The sequence below is a fragment of the Octopus sinensis genome, linkage group LG5 (genome assembly GCF_006345805.1).
Source record: "Octopus sinensis linkage group LG5, ASM634580v1, whole genome shotgun sequence".
Classification (NCBI taxonomy): Eukaryota; Metazoa; Mollusca; class Cephalopoda; order Octopoda; family Octopodidae; genus Octopus; species Octopus sinensis.
The window spans coordinates 118,671,240-118,693,516 of NC_043001.1; the positions used below are offsets into that span (position 1 = coordinate 118,671,240).

The window sequence follows — 22,277 nt, forward strand, 5'->3', positions numbered from 1 at the left end:
TAAAATGTTTTTTTTTTGTTAGGTGCACAACTAAAGGAGTTTCTTAGGTTGTGTCTGTTAGATAAATGCCTGTATCTATGTGTGTATGTGTGTGTGAAACGTTTGTCTATCAATCTAAGGAAGATCTTTCCCACACAAATCTTGACGTTGAGTGAGAAGGGCGGTGCAAACCAAACGACATTTCTGCGGTGCTTCCTTTTCTGGGTGCTAGGGCTAGGCTAGGTTTAACAACTGGGTGCTAGGGCTAGGAGATGCGGTCTTTAAACCCACTCGATGCCAGTGCCTCGTTGTAGTTGGGGGCAGCGGTGTCGAATATATCTTGGCTCGAGGTCATCTTGCTTACACCTTTCACTAGGTTCTTGAAAACTATTGGGGATGGTAGGAGGCTGTGCTAATATATGACAGTCTCTTGTTTGGCTTGTAATAGGGCCAGTATGTACCAGAGCCCAGAGCTAAAGTAACATCTAAGAAATCTACTGTGGTGTGATTAGTCTCAATGGTGATCTTGAGACCCACTAAGCCTAAAGTGCTACTTAGGTCCTTTCTAAGTCTAATGTGTGGCCGTTGGCTCCTCTACAGATGGCTAGGGCGTCATCTCTGTAGAGTCGAAGGAAACCTCTTCCCTAAGATGTCCAGGATGTACAGTCCGATAAGATCACAGGTATCGGCGCTGCCATATGCTTCCACAGCTACATCAAAGGAGCCCTCGGAGTCAGATTCATTGATCCAAGTCGAATCTTTACTGAACAGCACCGTCTTCTTGGCATGCATGATAACTCTAACATCACTATTACTGATATCTGTGAAGCCCTTGGCAAAAGAAAGTGCCTTCAGCAATAACTCTTTAGAAATAGATGGATAAAAGTCGACAATGTCGAACTGTGCAAATATAGCCCTGCTTCTGTCCCGGTTAGCAATAAACCATGTGGTTACCTCATTGGTGCTGCGCCATAGACAAAGGCTCGTGTATCTTATGTCATCATTAATCTTCCTCTATATACTTACTCGCCTGGCCGGGTTGATCGGGCAGTATTTGGGATTACAGGTAAAATAATAAAAGCATTTCTCTTGGCCAATATCTCTACTCTGTCAGCTATAGCTAGGTTAACTGCTATTTGTTTAACCACACAGTTAATGTTATTGTAAGTGTGTGGGGAAGCGTGTCTTTATTTTTGTGTAATTGAATGATTTAAAAGCCTATCGTAAGCGTATGTATCTATCATAAGTTCTTAGTCTTATCCGAGAAAATTAAGGACCTGTTAGAGTTTCTTATTTATTTGTATATACGAGTTAATTTGTCCCTGGAGACTGCTCTATAAGCGAAAACTCGTAAAGCAGAGCAATAATTTCCCATAGTAGTAATGAAATTTTATGCTGTCACTTTACTCCGTCGCTGTGAAGACTCGTCAGAACCAGTGTTGCCAACTGTTACGACGCTGTCTCTCTCACACACACAATGACTGTATTACTAATATTTTGTCACTAAGACTTGTGTGTACTCTGCCTGCTAAAACTTACAGGAAGCATTGCAAGATTTGAACTCAGGCGTAATTAAATATTCTATGTTCATTTCGTTTGCTGCTCTACCGATTCTATCCCAGTGACACTTATGTATTTTAAAATTGTTTATTTTTATTGGAATATAACACGTATGTTTATGATACATATATAATACAAAACCACATTAAAAATATAAATCTTTAGAGGGATAGGATGTTGAGCGATCTAATGTGACTCTACTCAGAAGGCTGTAATATCATTTGACAGGAAACCCAGTAGAAAGAATACATACGACACGGCTGCGACTTTATATACCTTTAATGTGGCCACATGTATATACACCACAAGACTGTCACTTATAAACCACGTGGGTTTGTTTATGTTTCTGAACAAGATCGTCACTTTCCGTAAAATTAAAAGAATTTTTTAAACTTATGTTGAGGAAGAGGGTATCTTTTGAAATCGGCAGAGACGTACACACCACACTTTCTGTCTCGCACACCCCATCAAATACACATCACTTCCTCTGCTTCACGCCGACTTCTAAAGATAAGTTCCCTCTTCCAATCGCTCTCTCTCTCTCTCTGACTCTTTCGCTTTTACGCCGACTTCAAAAGTTCCCCTCTTCCCCCACATAAGTAAAAAAAAAGATATTACGGAAATCGACGATCTTGTTCAGAAGCATAAACAAACCCACGTGCTTTAAGAAGTGATGTGAACTGTTCTCAAAACGAAAGATCGCCAATGGCGAAAAAATGGTTTGATGCGTGGAGGCCACGGTGTTCTGTGCGTTAGTTCCTATCTGCTACTGACGTGTGGTGTGAGAGGGAGCCAGTTACCGATGCAGAAAGAGAAAGAGATGAGTGTCTGAACCATAACGTTGCTTATGCCTTCTATTGTTCAACTGGTTTAACCTCGCTGTCAAGTGGGGCAACTGCACCTACAAATCAATACCGGGAAAAAATATAAAAAAAGAGGTACAAGGAAAGAAAAAGAAAGCAAAATTTAAAAAAGAGTGGAAAAGCATCAATTCAACACCAAGTGCCTCAATCGATCGCATAGCATAAGGTTCAACGGAAGCTACCGAAGCAAACCAACACGCTCGCGGTCTTGTCACGGGTGATGTCGAGGCCAAGGCGTTGGAACAGCCAAGCATCCTCACGAACATCACCTGACACCTCAGTAAGGCGAACCGCCAACGATGACGAACACTTCGTCGTTAGCAACCCTGTCCCTCCAAACGCCTCAAACACCACAAGCTGGAAGAAATAGTTCAGTTTCAAATTTTGGCACAAAGCTATTTCGGGGATGGGGTAACTGGTACTTATTTTATTGACCCTGAAAGGATGATAGTAAAGCCGACCTCTGCGGAATTTGAACTCAGAACGTAAAGACGGACGATATATCGCTAAGCATTTTGCCTGGCGTGTTAACGATTCTGCCTGCTCGCCGCTTTAGTGACACTTATAATATTGATTCCAAACAGGGCGGCAAGCTGACAGAATCGCTAGCATGCTGGGCTAACGATTAACGACATTTCACTCGTCTCTACGTTCTGAGTTCAAGTTCCGTCGAGCTTGACTTTGTCTTTCATCCTTTCGGGGTCTGTAAAATAAGTACCAGTTGAGTACTGAAGTTGATGTAACCGATTTAGCCCCTTAACTGGTACTTATTTTATTGAGTGACACTTATAATATCAACGAGGAAAAGTTTACAAGTTTTTCATTGGAGTAAATATGAGAGTTAAAACAAAATTAAATAGACCTTCGATGATGTGATAAACACACACACACACGTATTTGTAGCTACGCATTTAAAATACCGCCTGCTCTACGGGACATTTTCTACATCCGCTGTCGACACTACCGTGATATTCTATGCTACAAAGTATATCTATATTTTATCCAACAGTGTGTGTAATAAGATAGATGTGTAGCGGGAGAAATTGATTTGTAAACAATATGATGAAATGTCGGAGTCAGCAGTTGTAACGATAAAAATTTTTTGTTATAATTGTAAGATGTGAAAGATGAACAATGCATGAAGTTTTAAGGAAATATTTATTTACCGTTACGTTACAATACCTTGCCTCGACGAGCAGGTTACGATAAATCCAGAAGCATGCGAAGTAAAGTTTGTGTTTGTGCCCTCTTCATTGTTTAGTAGTAAATACAGAGAGAGATAGAATGATGTTGTAAGAGAACATAATTAAAGCTAGTGAGAGTTGTAGGATGTTGTCTCACAGTTGCTGACACTAAACTTCATTTCTCCATCTGACCAAGGTTCTAGCTGGTCAGACAGACTTCATTGTCACCGTAGTGACTATCCAGAAGGATAGATATATCATTGAGAACAATAGATTTAGTTGGTGGTCTTGTTATCTCTATTTTAGCTTTTGGTGAAGTAGAAGAGGTTAGAAAGTGTCAAGTGGCGAAGATATTATTTCGGTCTAGCCAAAGGCATCTGGAAAATGTAAAACTGCTGTCAGAGAAAAACCATTGTTCCACCGTGGGAAAAGATCTGTTGCAGTGTTAATTTAAATTTGGCTTTGGTGGATTGAATCCACTTCATGCATGCAAGATCCACAACAGATGTAAACACTTTTTTTATGTACAATATCTTCTGAGGGAGAAAAAAAGGATCAACTGTATTAGTTTCATTTCTGCTTAGGGATTTTATTAGCGACTATGTACACTCTGTTTACTTTGACACTGTTTAGAAATATACGTGTATTAAGAGCTTAATGAAACCAGATAAAGACAATTAAATATACATCGAGGACAACTAGTTTGATAAATAATTTATATTTTTATGCATGAGGGTTGCTAACGATTGTAATAACTTTATTAATTCACTAATCTAGCATACAATAGGGTTACAACAAAGTAATGTATCTGAAATAAGTCTTCTTACTGAAAGGTCATCTCTATGCAAGCTGATCGCATTATTATTTATCACTTTATGCCATGCACCAGCGTGATAGATATATGTATTTTTGTGAGAACCTGGTTGAAATTCGAACAATAGTTCTAATATTTTTCTCCAGTCTGGAACCACGATCTATGTATTTTCCAAAAGAGGAAAGAGCTACCACAAAAAATAAAATCTTAAATGAATACGATTTGACCAATCTGCACTAGCTGACTTATTTATAACCGAGACAGCAACTTTAGAAGTGTGCAAGTTATCTCGCAAAACGGATTGTAGAACCTTCTGGATCAACAGTTTTTTAAAGGTCACAAAATTCGACTTGGAGCCGAGTTATTTCAGATATATACGGTTCATGTTTATTTTTTATACCCCTGTTCTATAGTTTCTGAGTCATTCTCCTGGCAAATTCTACATAATCAAGGAGTTATTTCAGGATTTGTGCAAGTCGGTTATTTTTACCATGGTAGTTTCTCAACTATTTTTTTTCTCCTGGTCATGAACCTTAACTAGCAGTTTCAATCAACGAATATTCATAATATGCAATCATTCATATGACCTGTATTACACGATGATAATTTGTTGATACAAATATAGTGTAATGGTAAATAAAACATTTGGTAATTCAAACCAATTTTACAACCGTTAAGGAGCTTCTATACGGTCCCTCTATCTACAGGAAGTTGGAGGAGGCAATCTCCTGCAATACTGTCTTCATAAAAAAAAGGAATCGGGGATGCTCCTAAAAATGAATGGTTTCTTTTGATGATAATTAAATAACAATCTAAGGCGGCGAGCTGGCAGAAACGTTAGCGCGCCGGGCGAAATGCTTTGCGGTATTTCGCCTGCCGCTATGTTCTGAGTTCAAATTCCGCCGAGGTCGACTTTGCCTTTCGTCCTTTCAGGGTCAATTAAATAAGTACCAGTTACGCACTGGTGTCAATATAATTAACTTAATCCGTGTGTCTGTCCTTGTTTGTCCTCTCTGTGTTTAGCCCCTTGTGGATAGTAAAGACATAGGTATTTTGTCTGCCGCTATGTTCTGAGTTCAAATTCCGCCGAGGTCAAGTTTGCCTTTCATCTCTTCAGGGTCAATAAAATAAGTACCAGTTGAACACTGGGGTCAATGTAATCGACTCATCCCAACCTCCCTTGTGGAAAAAGTTTGAAATAATTAACTAACAATCTATTTAGAGCAGCTTGAATGATTCAGTTGTCTTGGTTACGACAAAACAATTCTAATGAGGAACTAGAAGTTATTGACTCCTTGGTTGGTATGTACTATTCTACATACTGCCTTAGATTTATGAAGTCAGATTATTTGTGAAAATAGTATTGACTCTTGGTAATTTTATTAATTCTCTCGATAAAGTAGGATGTATTGTAATGATTTTTTCTCAACTCCCGCTGATCAACAAGAGTATTTGAACTATGTTCTGCAAGCTATTGAAACACTTGTCAATTATGTAACAACATCAATTACATAGTACTTCTATGGTAGTGAGCAGAAAGTTGCGACGGGGCGAGTGGACAGCAGGAGAAATCTTCAGAGGAAGAGCTCCTGTAAAATAAATGTTTCACCCCGTCAGTTCTCAACACTCTGAGGGAGCTGAGACCACTTAGGTAGTGACTCCTAGGTATCCTTCCACTGTTATTTAAATTCCATCTTCAATAGTGATTGAACTAGATACTTTTACGTGAGCTTATTGCTCAGCCACACAGACCACTTATAAGCTTTTCAAACTAGGTTTCCTCCTTGAGGCTTGCTGTATCTTTTTCAGTTCCATCCATCATCCCTTTTCGCCCATAAATACAGTAAACTCTTTTCAGTTGTCTCCGACAGGCATTCATTGTCGCTATTCTTTTACGACTCTTGATTTTGATGTCACTTAGTAGATGGCATATAAATGCTGCGATAAACCACCAATTGCCAACACCCACCGCCTTTGCGATGCAACATTACCCCTTCTTTGTTAGTTCTTTCACCAAGTCATCATATTTTCTCACCTTCAGTTGGTATTGTTCCTCTACTCGGCCTTCATAAAAGGCTGTTAACTCAACCAAGATGATTCTGGCACACATTTTCGACCAAAGGACAATTTCTAGTTTTTGTCCTTTTATATATCAATAAAATTTATATAGCTTTTGCACCTGTATGGAAGTCCTGTATATATTTCCCATTTCCCTTCAAGTTTGAGTAGGTTTTGTCCAAGCATCTTTTTTTATCCAAACCACTTCTTCCCTTCTGTTATAAACATTAGGGCTGAGTCCGTAATTGCAGCTATATTATTAGATGCTACAGTTATATAGTACTATTGTAGTATATATAATTAGAGACTACAATAATATAGTATTTCAGTAAAATATATAATTATATACAATATATTATAGTATGCTAACAACAGCTGTCCTCACCTTTTCTAAATTCAGTGTCCTATATGATGACAAGCAGAATCAGCCATTACCCTCCCCTCCTTAAATCTTCTGTGAGGTTTTCAAAGATAAAGTTTAGTATGAATTCCTTGTATTTATTTTCAGCAGGCCAAGGTGGGAAACACTTTTCTAATGACGTACTTTGGTAATAGTTTTGATGAGTTATCTGCCCTTCCTATTTCAAAAGTAATAAAGTTTGTGAATATCTTGAAGTTGTCTCCCCTGCCTTTCATTTATGCAAATGTTTTACCTTTCCTCAAATTAATTAAGTCTTACTTAACTGATCTTTTCCTTGCTCGCCACAATGTATTATTGCCTACTTTACTAATTATTTTACATGTGGATGGAAAAGTAATTTCTCTTGCTCATTATTCTACATTGTCACACAAGTATACGGTTATGATTATTCTTTTTGTTAAGTTTCTGACAGTCAGGGTTAAGACTATGCTTAGTCATAGTTAAGACGATCTAAACATTATTCAAATTGTCACTGTGTCCGCCAAAGATCAGATTAATTTCCTCCGCTCTTTGCATGCTTATTTCTTCTTTTACTTTATATTTTGGTGTAGTCCCCTAGCGTTGGTAGAGTTTCGTGTAGTTAGAACTTTCTTGTTTACCGCTTTCATTGTCTACTCTTACTTTAGTAATTATTTCATCTTAATTTGGTATCAAATTATTAGTCAGTTGGAAAATTTATAAAAAACATGAATAGCAGAATTCGAGAATAATAACTCCTTTTTTAATTCCAAATTTAATTCTTATTATTCTTCAGTTGATGCAAACTATTTGAATTTACCATATTTGATGGTATTAAGGCGCATATTTTTCTTCTAAAAAAAAAAAAGATCCCTCAAGTTCTATATATGAACTTCTTTAAATCATACTGTACCATGTTAAAAAAAAGGCACATATTAGGTAGTGTTGTCCTAGGTCAGGGATGTCCAATCTTTTTTCCTTGTGGGTCAAACTATAAATTTAAGTATATTCACTAGACCACAAAGGTACTTAGATATAAACTTTTAAAAAGTTCAAGATATAGTGAATAAAATTTTTAATAACAAGTATAAATACAAAATTATGTGTTATTGACAGTAAAAATGAAATTACACTTACACAAAATAAAATCAATGTGATTTTTGGCATTGCTTTCCTATGATGATAATCTCAATATCTGCTTTTATGGTACTATTCTTTACTTTAAGAATGTTAGTTAAATGACAGTCACTCAGCCTATTTCTTTCAGCAGTTTAGAGGTTTTTCATACATGAAAAGAATTGTTCACAGCAGTATGTACTACTCCACATGCACAATAGTTGAAATCTATTCAAAGTTGCTGCTTGACCGAGCCATTTGACTTTTGAGAAATAAATAATGTCTTCATACTCACTGCCAACTTCTGTCAATTATGCTTTGAATGTCTGATGGTTCAAGCCCTGAGATCTGATAAAACTTAACAATGTTCGCAATATCTGTCATCAACTGTTTCATATTTAATTTTTGAGCACACAATTGCTGTTGATGATAGCTAAGTATATCATGATCAACCATTTCTTTGAATAAAGTAATAAACCCATTATTTTTACCAGTTAAAGCAGGAGCACCATCAATTGTAATTGAATTAATTTCATTTCTATCAACATTGAACTTTTCTAATGATAAACTAAAATGCTCAATTATGTCCCCGCCAATTGTTGAACCCTTCATATGACACACGCCCAACGTTTCTTCAATGATATTAAAATTAACACCAATTCCTCTGATAAAAATAACCAATTGTGCAGTGTCACTTTGATCAGCACTTTCATCCAATACTAAACTGTAATGGACACATTTAGATAACTGAGTCTGTAATCTACCCACAATACTGTCAGCTAAGTCACCAATTCTTCTACCAGTTGTCTGATGTGACACTCTTGTTTCATTGAATCAGTTCACCTTCTCAGGACAATATTTATTTAAAGCACTTACAATACATTCATTTATTAATTCACCATCTATCAGTGACTTATCCTTCTGAGCCAATTGTTCAGCTATTAAATAACTAACTTTTGTACATGTACCAGTTTTCCCAACATGGTTTTTGAAACTGTTTTGTTGTGAACGAATCTTCTTCTTTAATTCATCTATTTTCATTTTCCCTCTTTCTCCATTTAAATCATTATATTGTGACTCATGACCACAAAAGATTTGAAACTGCAAACCTGGTTATGGGTTTCCTTGAGAACAAACTGTATGAGGACATAAGGAAAATCTTTGAACACGACTTCAAAGAAGACATCTACCTCGATGACTGTTTCATCTTTTGGAACAGATCAGAAGAAGATCTACGAACATTCCACAACATCCTCAACACACTGCGTCCATCTATCAACTTTACGACAGAAACCATCCTAGACATCAACATCAAGATACACAACTCCATCGTCACAACAGATATCCACTACAAAACAACTGACACACACCAATACTTGAATTTCTACTCCTGCCACCCATCCCACATAAAAAGAAACATTCCATATAGTATGGCAAGATGCAAAAGCAGCATAGTGATCGACTCACAAATATGCCAAATAAGACTAAATGAACTTAAAAACTTCCTACTAGAACAGAAATACCCATTCAAATTAATATAAAATGGAATCTCAAAAGCAATGAAACTGGACATCACACAACTCAGAACTCCAAAAAAGAAAAACAAAGAAAACATCATCGCATTCATAAACACACACAACCCTGGAGTTACTAACATGTTTCAAATTATACAGTCAAACTTACCAATAGTCCTACAAAGCCCCCAAATGGGAAACCTATTAAATAAATAAAGCACCAGGAGAGACGACAAAGAGACAAAATAAACTGCAATCATTACATCAATTTAAAATGCAGAGCAATCTTCAGCTGCACAAAAGATATAGAATTTAATTAAATTAGAATAGATGGACACAATAGTATAATTATACCTAAAATCTCCAAGAAGTTAAGGAGATAGACAAAGAACATGCTGTCTCACTCCAGCATAGAAGTTACTAAGTTTTCAAGAAGATATACATTGTAATAGACTCTACCTATCACTGATTTTTTTGTTTTTATGAGGTCAGTTTTAATTCATAGACTATAAATTATAGTCTAAATTATAGACTAAACATTTTTACACTTAAACAGCAAGAGTTCAGAAATAGAAAGAAATTACTTCAAATAAAACAAAAATATAAAATTAAAATATAATAATAGATTCTTCTTTTATTGCTTATTCTACAAAACCAATGATTTTCAGATGGACTTTCATGTTGGCGTTAGTTTAAACAATTTCTACATCTGGTGTCAGTATTCAATGGGTGTGTATGTGCATGTGTATATGTGCGTGTGTGTGTGTGTGTGTGTGTGCATGCATACACATTCTTTTATTCATTCATTCATTTAAGTAAACAATCATTCATATCTGCAAATACACACACACATACAGAAATGTACATAAATGCATATATAGGTATGCACATGTAAACATACGTTTATAAAGACACACACACACGGACACATGCACTAATATATATATATATATATATATATATATATATATATATATATATATACACATGGACACATACACTAATATATATACACACACACACACACACACTTAAATGTATATACATATAGATACACAGGTACATGTGCCTTTGTGTGTGTATGTTGGACGGAGACAATGGTTCTGAAGATGTTTGTAAAAATATAGAGCAAGAAAAAAAAATGAATTGCTTCAGTGATGGTTATGATTAGTTGCTGCAGTATGGGCTCTGTATTTACTTGTTGTCGTTGTTATTGATTTAATCAAAAAGTTTCTCTTTAAAAAAAAGAGACAAAGATAGATAAAAAAAACCCCACAAAAACTCTGTACATTTTGTTGAAAGTTACAATAGTTGGAGAATGATGTAAGCAACATAAGCTTTGGATCTTCATCCCCACAAATGTTGCTGTTGGTTTGATGATGTCCCTGGAGTTGTAAGTGCCCTGAATTGCAAGCATCAGGATTGAACTGTAGTGCTGTACTGTTGATTTCTCCGCAAGGGTTTGTTAGTGGTTGTAGCTGGGGCTGAAATAGGAGACGGGTATATATATATATATAATGGCATATGCTGTGTTCAGGTACATTACAATGCTTTAGCAAAAGAGAGAAAGAAAACAGAAAGCAGCCATAAGGCAATGAAAGCCAAAGATGCAAGCAAAGTTCATGGAATGAAACCAACATTTTATTTGTGCTACAATAACTGTTATAATAGGTTAGAACACACAGTATTCTACATTGACCATCCAATTAATACATCATTTAATATATTTGCAATACATACGGTTTAAACCTTTAGCATTCTCATTGTTTTGCCAAGTGTAAGGCTTATTTATTCACATTGTTTTGAATCAATCATGCATTATTTTGTAATTTTGGGAGTTTGATGAGGTAACTGTTAATTTCTAGACTGATAATGTAGGGTTGGTGTGAGAGACCAGATCTGACCAGTTTGAATATAAAACAGGTAGAATATTTGGGCTGGATATGGGGGCCAGTTTAAAAGCTAAAGGGTTAATATAAATATTTTTCCTTTTATTTTATTAAATGATTTTTAACATTATATGAAATATTATATATATTGTATAATTATTTTTTTAAACTAAAAGGGAAAAAAAAAGATAAGATATGAAAATGACCAGATCTGAAATGTATGGTATTCAAAATATAGAAAGGGGCTAGAACTACCACATCTGGTACATTTGCTTTTAGAATATTACATTTTTTATTAAAACAATTTCACTGTTGGTATTGATGGCTTTCTTAAAAATAGGAAATATATTTTCCACTTATGTGCTGTGATTTTGTTGTTCCTGCATTTGGAGATGTATTTGTAGATATGATGTCATTTTAATAAGTTCTGGGTAGGCTACTTATTAGTACCTGCTTGCTAGGTAGGTACTTTTTAGCCAAGATTTTTGTAATATTATGATGACAAAATTGATGAAATTATATGACAGAACAACTTTCTGAGAAAATTACTTGATCATCATCATCATTGTTCGACCGTGGTCGAGACAATGGAATTTACTATGTTGCGCCAGACTTCACGGTCCATCATAGCATTACGGAGGTCCTGTTGCTGGATGCCTGTATCCCTGGAGATTACATCAGGGTAGGAGAGTGTGCGCCCTCTGGTGTTGCGAGTAGATGGCTTCCAGAGGAGAAGAGTAGAAATTACTTCTTTTTCAGCTCTACAACAATGTCCAGCAAACTGGACTCTCCTACCTTTCACAAGAGATGACACAGGTGGTAGTTTCCCATATATTTGCATTTTGGTTGGATGGCGCTTCCACGAGAGGTTTTGAGTTCTCATAAGGAGGCGAGTCTAGGTTCCATCCAACCGCCTCTCAAGCTTCTTTGATAACGTCCAGGTTTCTGAGCCATATAGTAGAATTGGTTCAACTGTGGCTTTGAATATTTCAAGTTTGAAGTCTCTACTTAGATTTGATGACCAGATCTTATGCATGTCATTACAGGCTGACCAGGCCATACCCTTTCTAGTTAGAAAGTCTTTTCCAGATGATGATATGTATGACCCAACATATTTATAATCAGAAACCATATTTAAAGGCGCATTGTTGAGAGTATGGATGATGCAATCACTGTTGGACAGGCACTTGTTTATGTATTCAGTTTTGGCCTCATTGAGGTAAAGACCTACACAATTTGAGGCTTTTACAATCTCTTGAACAAGCCTCAAATTACTTGATAGGGATACATTCCAACAAGGAAGCCTTAATGTGGTTGTTTGACCTTCTAGAAATGGTAGCTGATCTCCTCCAAATTACGCTCTAACAACTTAAAATCAAAGGAACATGCAATACTAGATACTTGAGAGACAAATGGGACAATCATGACTAGAACCCCTTTCATCACAGAATTGCCCAATCAGGATGAGGATTAAAGAACAATTCATTGGAGATAGTCATAGTGATTCACAACCAATAGCTAACAACTACTACTTGTAATAGAATACAAAAAAATGACACCTTGTCACTCATCCAACTCCCAAAATATAATAAGTAAGAGTGAATGCATTTAATATTTACTTAGTCATTTATAACTGTGAAGGTGCATGGCTCAGTGGTTAGGGCATTTGGCTCATGATCATAAGGTTGTGAGTTCAATTCCTGGTAACGCATTGTGTACTTGAGCAAGACACTTTATTTCATGTTGCTCCAGTCCATTTAGCTAGCAAAAATGAGTTGCACCTGTATTTCAAAGGACCAGCCTTGTCACATTCTGTGTCATGCTGAATTTCCCAGAGAACTACGTTATGGTTATGTGTATCTGTGGAGTGCTCAGCCACTTGCATGTTAATTTCTTGAGCAAGCTGTTCTGTTGATTGGATCAACTGGAACCCTTGTCATCACAACTGACAGAATGCCGGTCATTTATAATCATAAGATCAATTCCTCTAAAATATTCAAAATTCGAAATAAGGTGAATTGAATATACTTGTTGCCTTTTGATGATACCTGCTCATTATTTACAATATAGAAAAGACAAGAGATAACGGAAATGACACTGTCGTATAAAAACTGAACCTGCTTACCCCATGGAGAACAAATAATTTCTGGGTGGAGTTCATCTGCTTCAGGTATATCTTCTTGGGGTAAAGACATATGTGAATGGATATCTCCACTGACAAAAGGCTGTAGGCTATTGCCACTGATTCCTAAAGTTACATTTTGACCACCTGAAAGTAAAATGACATGCAAAATGGATACTGCTGGACAGTGGAAATTAAAAGACATAGCCATTAAACTTGTGGTCATTAACGTTGGTAATTATATATTTCACATCTTAAATACAAAATTTGATATAAGGAGCATGCTCCATATTTTAAGCTCATGATTCCTGCTTTAAGTGTTGTGTTATACAATTACCATGTTTTAAGTCTTGGAGCTACCTACACCATGTTCCCAACTAATGTTAAGCTGGAAAGTAACAGGAAAGAAGGTACAACTATAATCATCATTACTTCTGGTGAAGATCAGATACTTTCATATGGTTCTGAGTTCAAATAATGTTAATCTGGGAGTTATAAACTCACTTGTTCCTTACAGAGAATATGTTGGTTTAGCAAATGAAAAGTCATGATTTCAACCAAGCTGGTCAGGACCAAGTTTACAGTCTCAGTCAAACTTTATATATCAGTAAAATGTATAGAATGAATAATTCAGATTCATAATACTAAACTTATTTAAACAACAAATTTATTCATTTACATGCCTCATGGTTTAATGTAATTATCCTATCAGAAAAACAACCCGATGCAGAGATGTACAATTTCAACTGTGTATGATGCTGAATGACAGCCAACATGATTGTAACCAAGATCCTGTGTTTATAAAGACCAGCAAAGTATCACAATGGATTCACAAACCCCAAACTATTTTTGATAGGCTAGAAATATATTCTTATATAGAATTAATTCATGTGATTTAAGGTGTGTTATGTAATAACACACACATAAATGTATACACATATACACGTGTATGTGTGTATATATATATATATATATATATATATATAAAAGATAGATGCTGCCTTCTAAAACATCAAAGTGCTCAATGCTAACTTGCAGAGTGTCTTAGAGCATACATGTTGTTTTCCTGAAGTTACTTGTTATTTACAAACCATGGTTACCTGTAAGTATCTTGGAATTTGGATATAGAAATCTTCAGCAGACTCTTGTAATAGTTGGAGAAGTAAAACAACAAGAATACCTTTTGCTTTTGCAACTATTACTAAAGTCTACTGTAAATCAAAACCATAGCATGGTAGAAAACACAGGTACTAAATATAAATATGTAAGTAAGTAAGTGGTTATATGTTAGTTAAATTTATGTATTAAACTTGATTCAACCCAGTTGCTTACCTATTAGTGAATGCCCTCTGTTGGAATTAAGAGTCTGTTGCCAAGGAGGTGTAGAGGACCGACGCATCAACAATGTACTGAATGGTGTCTCAGACTATAATTTTAAAGGAAAACAACAGAATCAGTGATGACACAGTGCTAGTATGGTAGCTGTATCAGTATAACACATGAAACAAAGTACATAGTCTTTTTAGGTGACTTAAATTAACATTTTTAATAATATTGGTTTTAAATGAGTAGGAACAAACATATTCCACCAAAAAGCAAAAATGAAACGCTATAAAATACTATTTCCAAGAGTGTAACTGAAATGAATTGGCTTCAGCTTGAAATTAAAGCTAAATCAGTCTTAGAATTCTAATGAGTTCACAATGAAATATTCAGAAAAATATATTTAGAGAGACATTTGTATTGCTGAGTGATAGTTTGACTGAGAAAGAGTAAGACATTGGAGTTACTGATTCCTGGGTTATTTCGTTGAGTGATAAGACTCTTAATTCTGGTTATTTTAGTTAATTTAGGTCTAAGGCATTTACCTGAGGAAGTTAGGAAGTTACCTTCTTTTTAGAAAATGACTGGTAACATTTTATCCAGAAACGTCAGGGATCATTATTTTCCTCTTATTATTGTCTTAAGATACTTAATTTTAAATTAAGATGATTATAAAATATATCCTCTATTCCATGACTTCATATTACAATATAAAAAATCTCTTATGTTGATATATTATGTATTATATTCTATAGAATACAGGTGGATTTCTGGCAATAGTTAAGAGGATACGATTCTTTCATAACAAACCAACAAGAGAGCCTCAGTATAGTTGTTCCAACCATTAGAAATAGCTAAACCCCTATTGAATCACACCTTACAGTCTTAAGAAGAGAAGGACACATCTGATTGTAGGTGTGCTTGATCAAGGTTCACTTAAGACTAAACAATAACAATAACAACAGTCAAATTATGATTTTTTTTAAGGACATGTTTCTAATATGTAAAGGTTTATGGTTGAATGAATATTAATGGTGTCTGCATTTAGCTAAGGTAGTGATAGAAGGGTTGCAAGAATCATTCTGCCATTGAGGTCAAATTTATCTGTCATCCTTTCAGTGTTGATAAAATAAAATACCAGTCAAGTTCTGGTTCATTAAATTTACTTTAACCATCCCTCCTCAAAATTTACGGCCTTGTATCAATGTCAGAAATTTATATTTAACAACCTTAAAGGATTAAATGGCAAATGTTAACCCTAGCATGCTAATTTGAAACAAAAAAGCTTCAATGAGATAATGTAGGTCTGGTACTTATTTCATGAACCACGAAAGAGTGAAAGGAAAATTCAACCCTAACAGGATTTGAACTCTGAACATAGATAAAAATAGCTTTATACAGCAGTGCAGCACAACAACAGAAATTAAATTGTATGAGTATACGGTAATAGATCTGTTGAGATTAAGTCTAACTGGTTTAAATAGTACTCTTGTATGACTGAAACTTTTATCGTTTATCTCAGAGGGATGTAAGTCAAAGTCAATCTCTGGTAAAGACTGAAATCTGCATGTAAAATAATGTAACTAAATATCAAATGGCATTGCATCAGTTTCACTAATATTTGTGGTTTTTTATTACTTCAATAATAATATGGGTTTCAAATTTTGGTACAAGAGCAGCAATTTTGAAGGGAATGGGGTGGTAGTCAAATACATTGAACCCAGGGCATGACTGGTGCTTTATTTTCTTGACCCCAAATGGACGAAAGGCAAAGCTGACCCTGTTGGTATTGAAACAAAGTGGACTTCAGTAGGATTTAAACTCAGAATGTAAAGAGCCATTAAAAAAATTTTTTAAATCACCACCACAAGGCATTTTGCCCAGTGTTGTAACAATTCTGCAAGTTTGATTAAGCAGAAAGTTAGAAGTTTGGTGGGAGGAAGTCAGGTGATTTTATTGACTGGTGTGTAAGACTGGCATTTTATTTTATTGATTCTGAAAGAATGAAAAACGAAGTGGATGACATTGGAATCCAAAGCAATTTAACTAAATACCACAAAGTATTCAGGCCATTCCTATTGTTCTTGCAAAACTCAAAGCACTTTTAAGTGAAGGATGAAATTCAGACAAAAGGAACTTTATCCAATGCTCTATCAATATTACCATTCCACTTCTTTAATAATAATGGTGTCAAGTTTAGGCTCAAAGCCAGCTGTTTTGAAGGGAGATGGGTAAGGCATCTCAGAATTAGATTGGCATATTTTATTGACCCACAAATGGTGAAAGGAACAGTTGGCCTTACAGGTATGTGAACTCAGAATGTAAAAAGCTAAAACAAGTATTGTAAGGCATTTTTCTGACCTTCAAATGACTCTGTTAATTCACCACAATAATAATGATAATAATTATAATAATAAGGCAAAAATCCCTTGGGACTTTGACATCTAGACAAAGTGTTAAGCACCTAAAGCCAGATACAGCAGCCTTTAAGAGGGACAAGCAAGAGTGCCTAATAACTGATGTGACAGAGCCAGGAGATTAGCATATTGTTGTGAAAGAAGGAGTAAAGGCCAATAAATATGGAAACCTAAAAATAGAAATTGCCAAGATGTTGCTGCTGTGAGAGTCAAACATAAAGGTTGTTCCTGTTGTCATCAGAGAATTAGATTCAATACTACCCAACCTAAAGAAATACCTGGACACCTTAGAAATACCCTTCAATCTTAGTGTATTGCAAAAGTCAGCTTTACTTGGAACTGCATGTATAGTGTGTAAAGTGCTGTCTGTTTGGGACCCTTATTATGTCTTAGACAACCCAAATCCCAGGTAAACACAATATTTTCAATCTACAACATCACAATATTGTATATTGTGTGATGCCTTCAATGATGATGATGATGATGATGATAACAAAAATAATAATGACAATAATTATGTTTTTACTAAAGGCCAGAAATTTTGGGGGAGGTGGATAGTTGTAATCATTGATCCCAGTACTGATACTTATTGTATTGATCCCAAAAGGATGAAAAGCAAAGTCAACCTCAGTGGAATTTGAACTCAGAATGTAAAGAGCCAGAAAAATGCAGTCAATTGTTTGGCAGAGATTCTGTCAACTCAATATTTTATATAATAGTAGTAGTAGTAGTAGTAGTAGTAGTAGTAGTAGTAATGCTAATAATATTGATTTCAAAATCAAGGCCAGCAATTTCAGGGGAAGGGGCTAAGTCAATTACTTTGACCTCAGTGCTCAACTGGTATTTATTTTATTGACCCTGAAAGAATAAAAGGCTAAGTTAACCCTTGCAGCATTGGAACCCAGAATATAAAGATGGATGAAATGTCTCTAAGCATTTTGCCTGGAATGCGAATGATTCTGCCAGCTCATCACCTTCATCATAATAATAATAATAGTAATAAACAACAACAACATCAGCAATTACAATAATAAGCACCTAATACAGCTCAATACTTTTCTCACCAAATGTGCTGGGTTATTACAATGGCATATAAATATTTTATTAATGGTGTAAAATCTTTGAAGACTAAATGTTTGGATTCATTGAAGGGAAAACCTTGACACACGAAAAAAAAAGAAAAGAAAAAAAGCTCTCTGCAGGTCTTTATCAGAATCTGAAGAAAACATGTCAAGTGAGAGGTGTCAACTGTGTGAAGCAACTAAGACTAATATTTCTAATTCTAATATTAAGAATTGAAATCTCACAAACCCGAGCCATGGCATGTGTTGTGTTTGGCCGTCCCTCAGCAGAGAGGGCTGATTTCTCCCTATGAAGGAAGGATCCACTTCTCGTGTCTTTGTCTCCAACTGCACTGCTGATACGATTGTTGTTAGAACCCCCCACATACCGCTGAAAATACAATGAGGGACCTTAAAGTTTAACCTTGCATTTTGGCAAAAAAGGATAAGGGAGAATGGTGAATGAGGGAGACGAGAGAACCATGATAGACTGACATTTAAAAATGATAAAAGTAAACAAGAAGGCAAGAAAATGATAATCCTGAAATGACCACCACAACAAACTGGACTTTGTAGAATTAATGACATCTTATGTAGACAATATATTCAAGAGTTTAAGGAAGGAAATTTGGAAACTGGTGATAAATATACATTCTTGAAAACATTACATATATCATGTAACAGAGTGCACACACATATGTATACATATACACACATCTATATTGTAATTCTACTTGTTTGTTCATTCACACGTTATGCTTTTACAAAGGTAAAAGGGGAGGTAGAGTGAGAGTGAGAGAGAGAGGCAGTGTGAGAGTGAGAGAGAGAGAGGGAATAAGAGAAATAGCAGATACCCACTTCCACTAACAACGTGACAGCATGGTAAGTGGAAGTGAGAGGTAAGAAGAAGAGAGAAATGTTAATGAAATGAAGAGGGGAATTGCATGGTTAAAAGTTTGAAGTAAGAGGGAAGGAAAGAGTGAGATAGATAGATAGATAGATAGATAGATAGAAAGAGACAGAGAGAGAAAGAGAGAGAGATATAGTGTTTAGCAGAAGGAAATTCTAAAACCATATAATATATTATTGTGATGGAAGTGAAATAACTTAGCAAAATAGCTGTGGATGTTATTTTTTTAAAATCTGCAATGGAACTGAAACTAATCAAGTGAAATAAAAACATTGTATATATTCTCCATATCATTTCATATACATTAATTGTATATAATATAAAGCAGTTTCAATAGAATTAAATACTAACAAACGATAGGTGCATTAAGTATTGTATAGATTGTTACTGTATATTTTTCTATCATTTATTGCTCAGGCAACAATAAGATTTATTATGAAAATCATCCTTTCTTTCTTAAAAAGTTCTCTTAATTGTTTTGATTCCATGGAATTTCCATGGATCCTGCTAGTACAGTATAAGTAAAATAGAATGACATGTAGAAAATAAGATACAAATATATTAAAAACAAACCTACATATTTTATGTATATTTTCTCTGGATAAAAGACCATGTTTTTAGTGGAACTGAGTATATAAAATCATATATATACATTTTGCCTTCATCAGCAGGGAGTAGAGTGACCATTATGAAAGCATTGCTCCAGTGATTTATACACATTATATTTCCATAGTGTGACTAATAAATTATATATATGTATATATGTTTATTAAATATGTTGCATATGATTATTTTCATATACACATTTATTATATTAAAACAATACTGTGTTGGTACTTCTATTATTAAATCCAGACTTTCAACCACATACCATTATAGTCTATCTTTTACTTGTTTCAGTCATTGGACTGCAGCCACACTGGGGTACCACTTTGAAGTGTTTTATTCAAATAGATTGACCCCACTATTTATTTTTAAGTCTGGTACTTATTCTATTGGTCTCTTTTGATGATCTGCAAAGTTACAGGGACATATATGAACCAGCACAAGCTGTCAAGCAGTGGGAGGAGGGGCATAAACACAGGCACAAAGACACACACACACACACACACATGCACATACACACACACATGCACACGATTTTCATCAACCAACTTCATTCACAAGGTATCGACTGGCCTAGGGCTATAGCTGAAGACACTTGTCCATGATGCTGTGAGACTGAATCCAAAACTAGATGGCAGCAAAGTGACCCTTTTAACCACATACTTGCAAAGCAAGCTGCTTAACAACACAGCCTTGCCTGTGTCTTTGTTTATATTTTGCAGAAGAAGATAGATTTTGTAACTTCACCAACTGAAATGTGAAATAAATCTTAGGTGATTAGGGAGATGAAATCAATTGGACACTTCATTCTTAGCTGCCTAAGGTAATATTTAATAGCCACAGATAATATTTTCACAGAGAGACTATATTACTTTGAGAATATATTTATTCTTAACAATGCAGTGTTGGTACTTTTTGTGGCTTAGTGGCTAGGGAATTCAGATCACAATTGTAAGGTTATGAGTTTGATACCTGCCAATGCTTTGTGTCCTTGAGCAAGACACTTCATTTCCTGCTGTTCCAGTTCACTCAGCTGGCAAAAATAAATTGTACCTGTAATTAAAAGGGCCAGCCTTGTCACACTCTGTGTCACACTGAGAACTATGTTAAGTGTATGCATGTCTGTGAAGTGCTCATCCACTTGAGATCTGCTATATATATATATATATATTATATATATATATATATATATATATAGATATATATAGGCAATTTCTCAGTTCTATCTATCCCTCATTCACAGAGAAGTTTAAGAAAATTAAGAGTTCTAACTCTAACTCTAACTTCTTATTCCTTTAATCTAGATGTATTAGAGTCAATTTTATTAGGAAGAGTGTTATAATAAATTGGTTTAACACTTGTATATCTAATTCTAATATATTCTATTGGCACTAGAGAGATCAAAGGCAAAGTTGGTCCAGTTCTGTTATGATATGAAAAGAGAACCGAGGGGGACAAAACTAAATACTTTACCATCACTCTACTAGCTTAGGCACAATTACTGCTTTCATCAGATTTATCAATAATGGTTTCTGATTTAGACAAGAGCAGCAGTTTTGAGGGGCAGGATTTACATGATACCAGCAACCTTAGTACTTGACAAATACTGTATTTTTTCAATCCCAGAAAGGATCGACCTCAGCCTGATTTGAACTCAGAATGTAGTAAGTCAGAAGAAATACTGCAAAATATTTTTCTGATACTCTAATGGTTATGCTAATCCATTGCTCATATTATAGTCACTGATAAAAACTAAAATAAAGAATAGTCAAATATGCACTAAGAATTACAGGGAATAATTCATTCACTCTTTCTATATAAAAATTGGAATTGAAATTAATAAAAAAAAAAAAGAAGAGTAGTCAATTAGTAATAATTATTTCATCTGTAAAGGGGTGTTAAAGTCAATTGAATAGCAGCAAACAATGTTTGCTCATCTTGAAAATCATGTGATTTGCCTGCTCTTTAGTCAGCTTATTTTGTTATAATGTCAGCTAGAGACATTCTAACATAGTGCCAAGATCTATTCTTGTGAAATACACAATAGCTTATAGTTAAAAATAAATCAGGTGCTGGCATGACACAGATATGGAATGACATCATGAATGGAACTTTCTTTGTTGCTGAACAGATTGTTACAACTCTCGTAAAGGTCAGATGCATAAACTTATTTTTTCTTTCATTGAATATACATATAATTCTTTTTAATGAGAATAATTTTTCACCGAAGTAACATGGCTTGTAACTCATCTTTACAAAAAGAGAAAAATATAACAAATACTTGCTTATTCTAGTATTTTCTATCATATTTCTTGACATGAATTGACAGAGATTATAAAAATCTGTGTTGGTTCTTTATCATTTCTTGCATTACATTTGAACATGCCTTACTCTCTTAAAAGAAAATGTGATACTCATTCTTTTTCATTTCCAAAAGCACTGATTTTGTAAAGCCATAAAATATGTACAATCTTCTGGTGAA

At 34.9% G+C, this 22,277-nt stretch overlaps 1 protein-coding gene across 1 annotated transcript in view; it reads right to left on the minus strand.

Annotated features, from left to right (window-relative positions):
* Window positions 1-10,456: 10,456 nt before the first annotated feature.
* Window positions 10,457-22,277, minus strand: part of LOC115211957 (protein FAM149B1) — a 101,345-nt gene continuing 89,524 nt past the window's right edge. Inside the window, exons 14-17 of the mRNA XM_029780721.2 lie at window positions 18,530-18,670; window positions 14,811-14,904; window positions 13,482-13,625; window positions 10,457-10,951 (exon numbers count right to left, since the gene is read on the minus strand). Coding sequence (XP_029636581.1) covers window positions 10,884-10,951; window positions 13,482-13,625; window positions 14,811-14,904; window positions 18,530-18,670 — 447 coding nt within the window. The 3' untranslated portion in view covers window positions 10,457-10,883. The remainder of the gene's footprint in view (window positions 10,952-13,481; window positions 13,626-14,810; window positions 14,905-18,529; window positions 18,671-22,277) is intronic.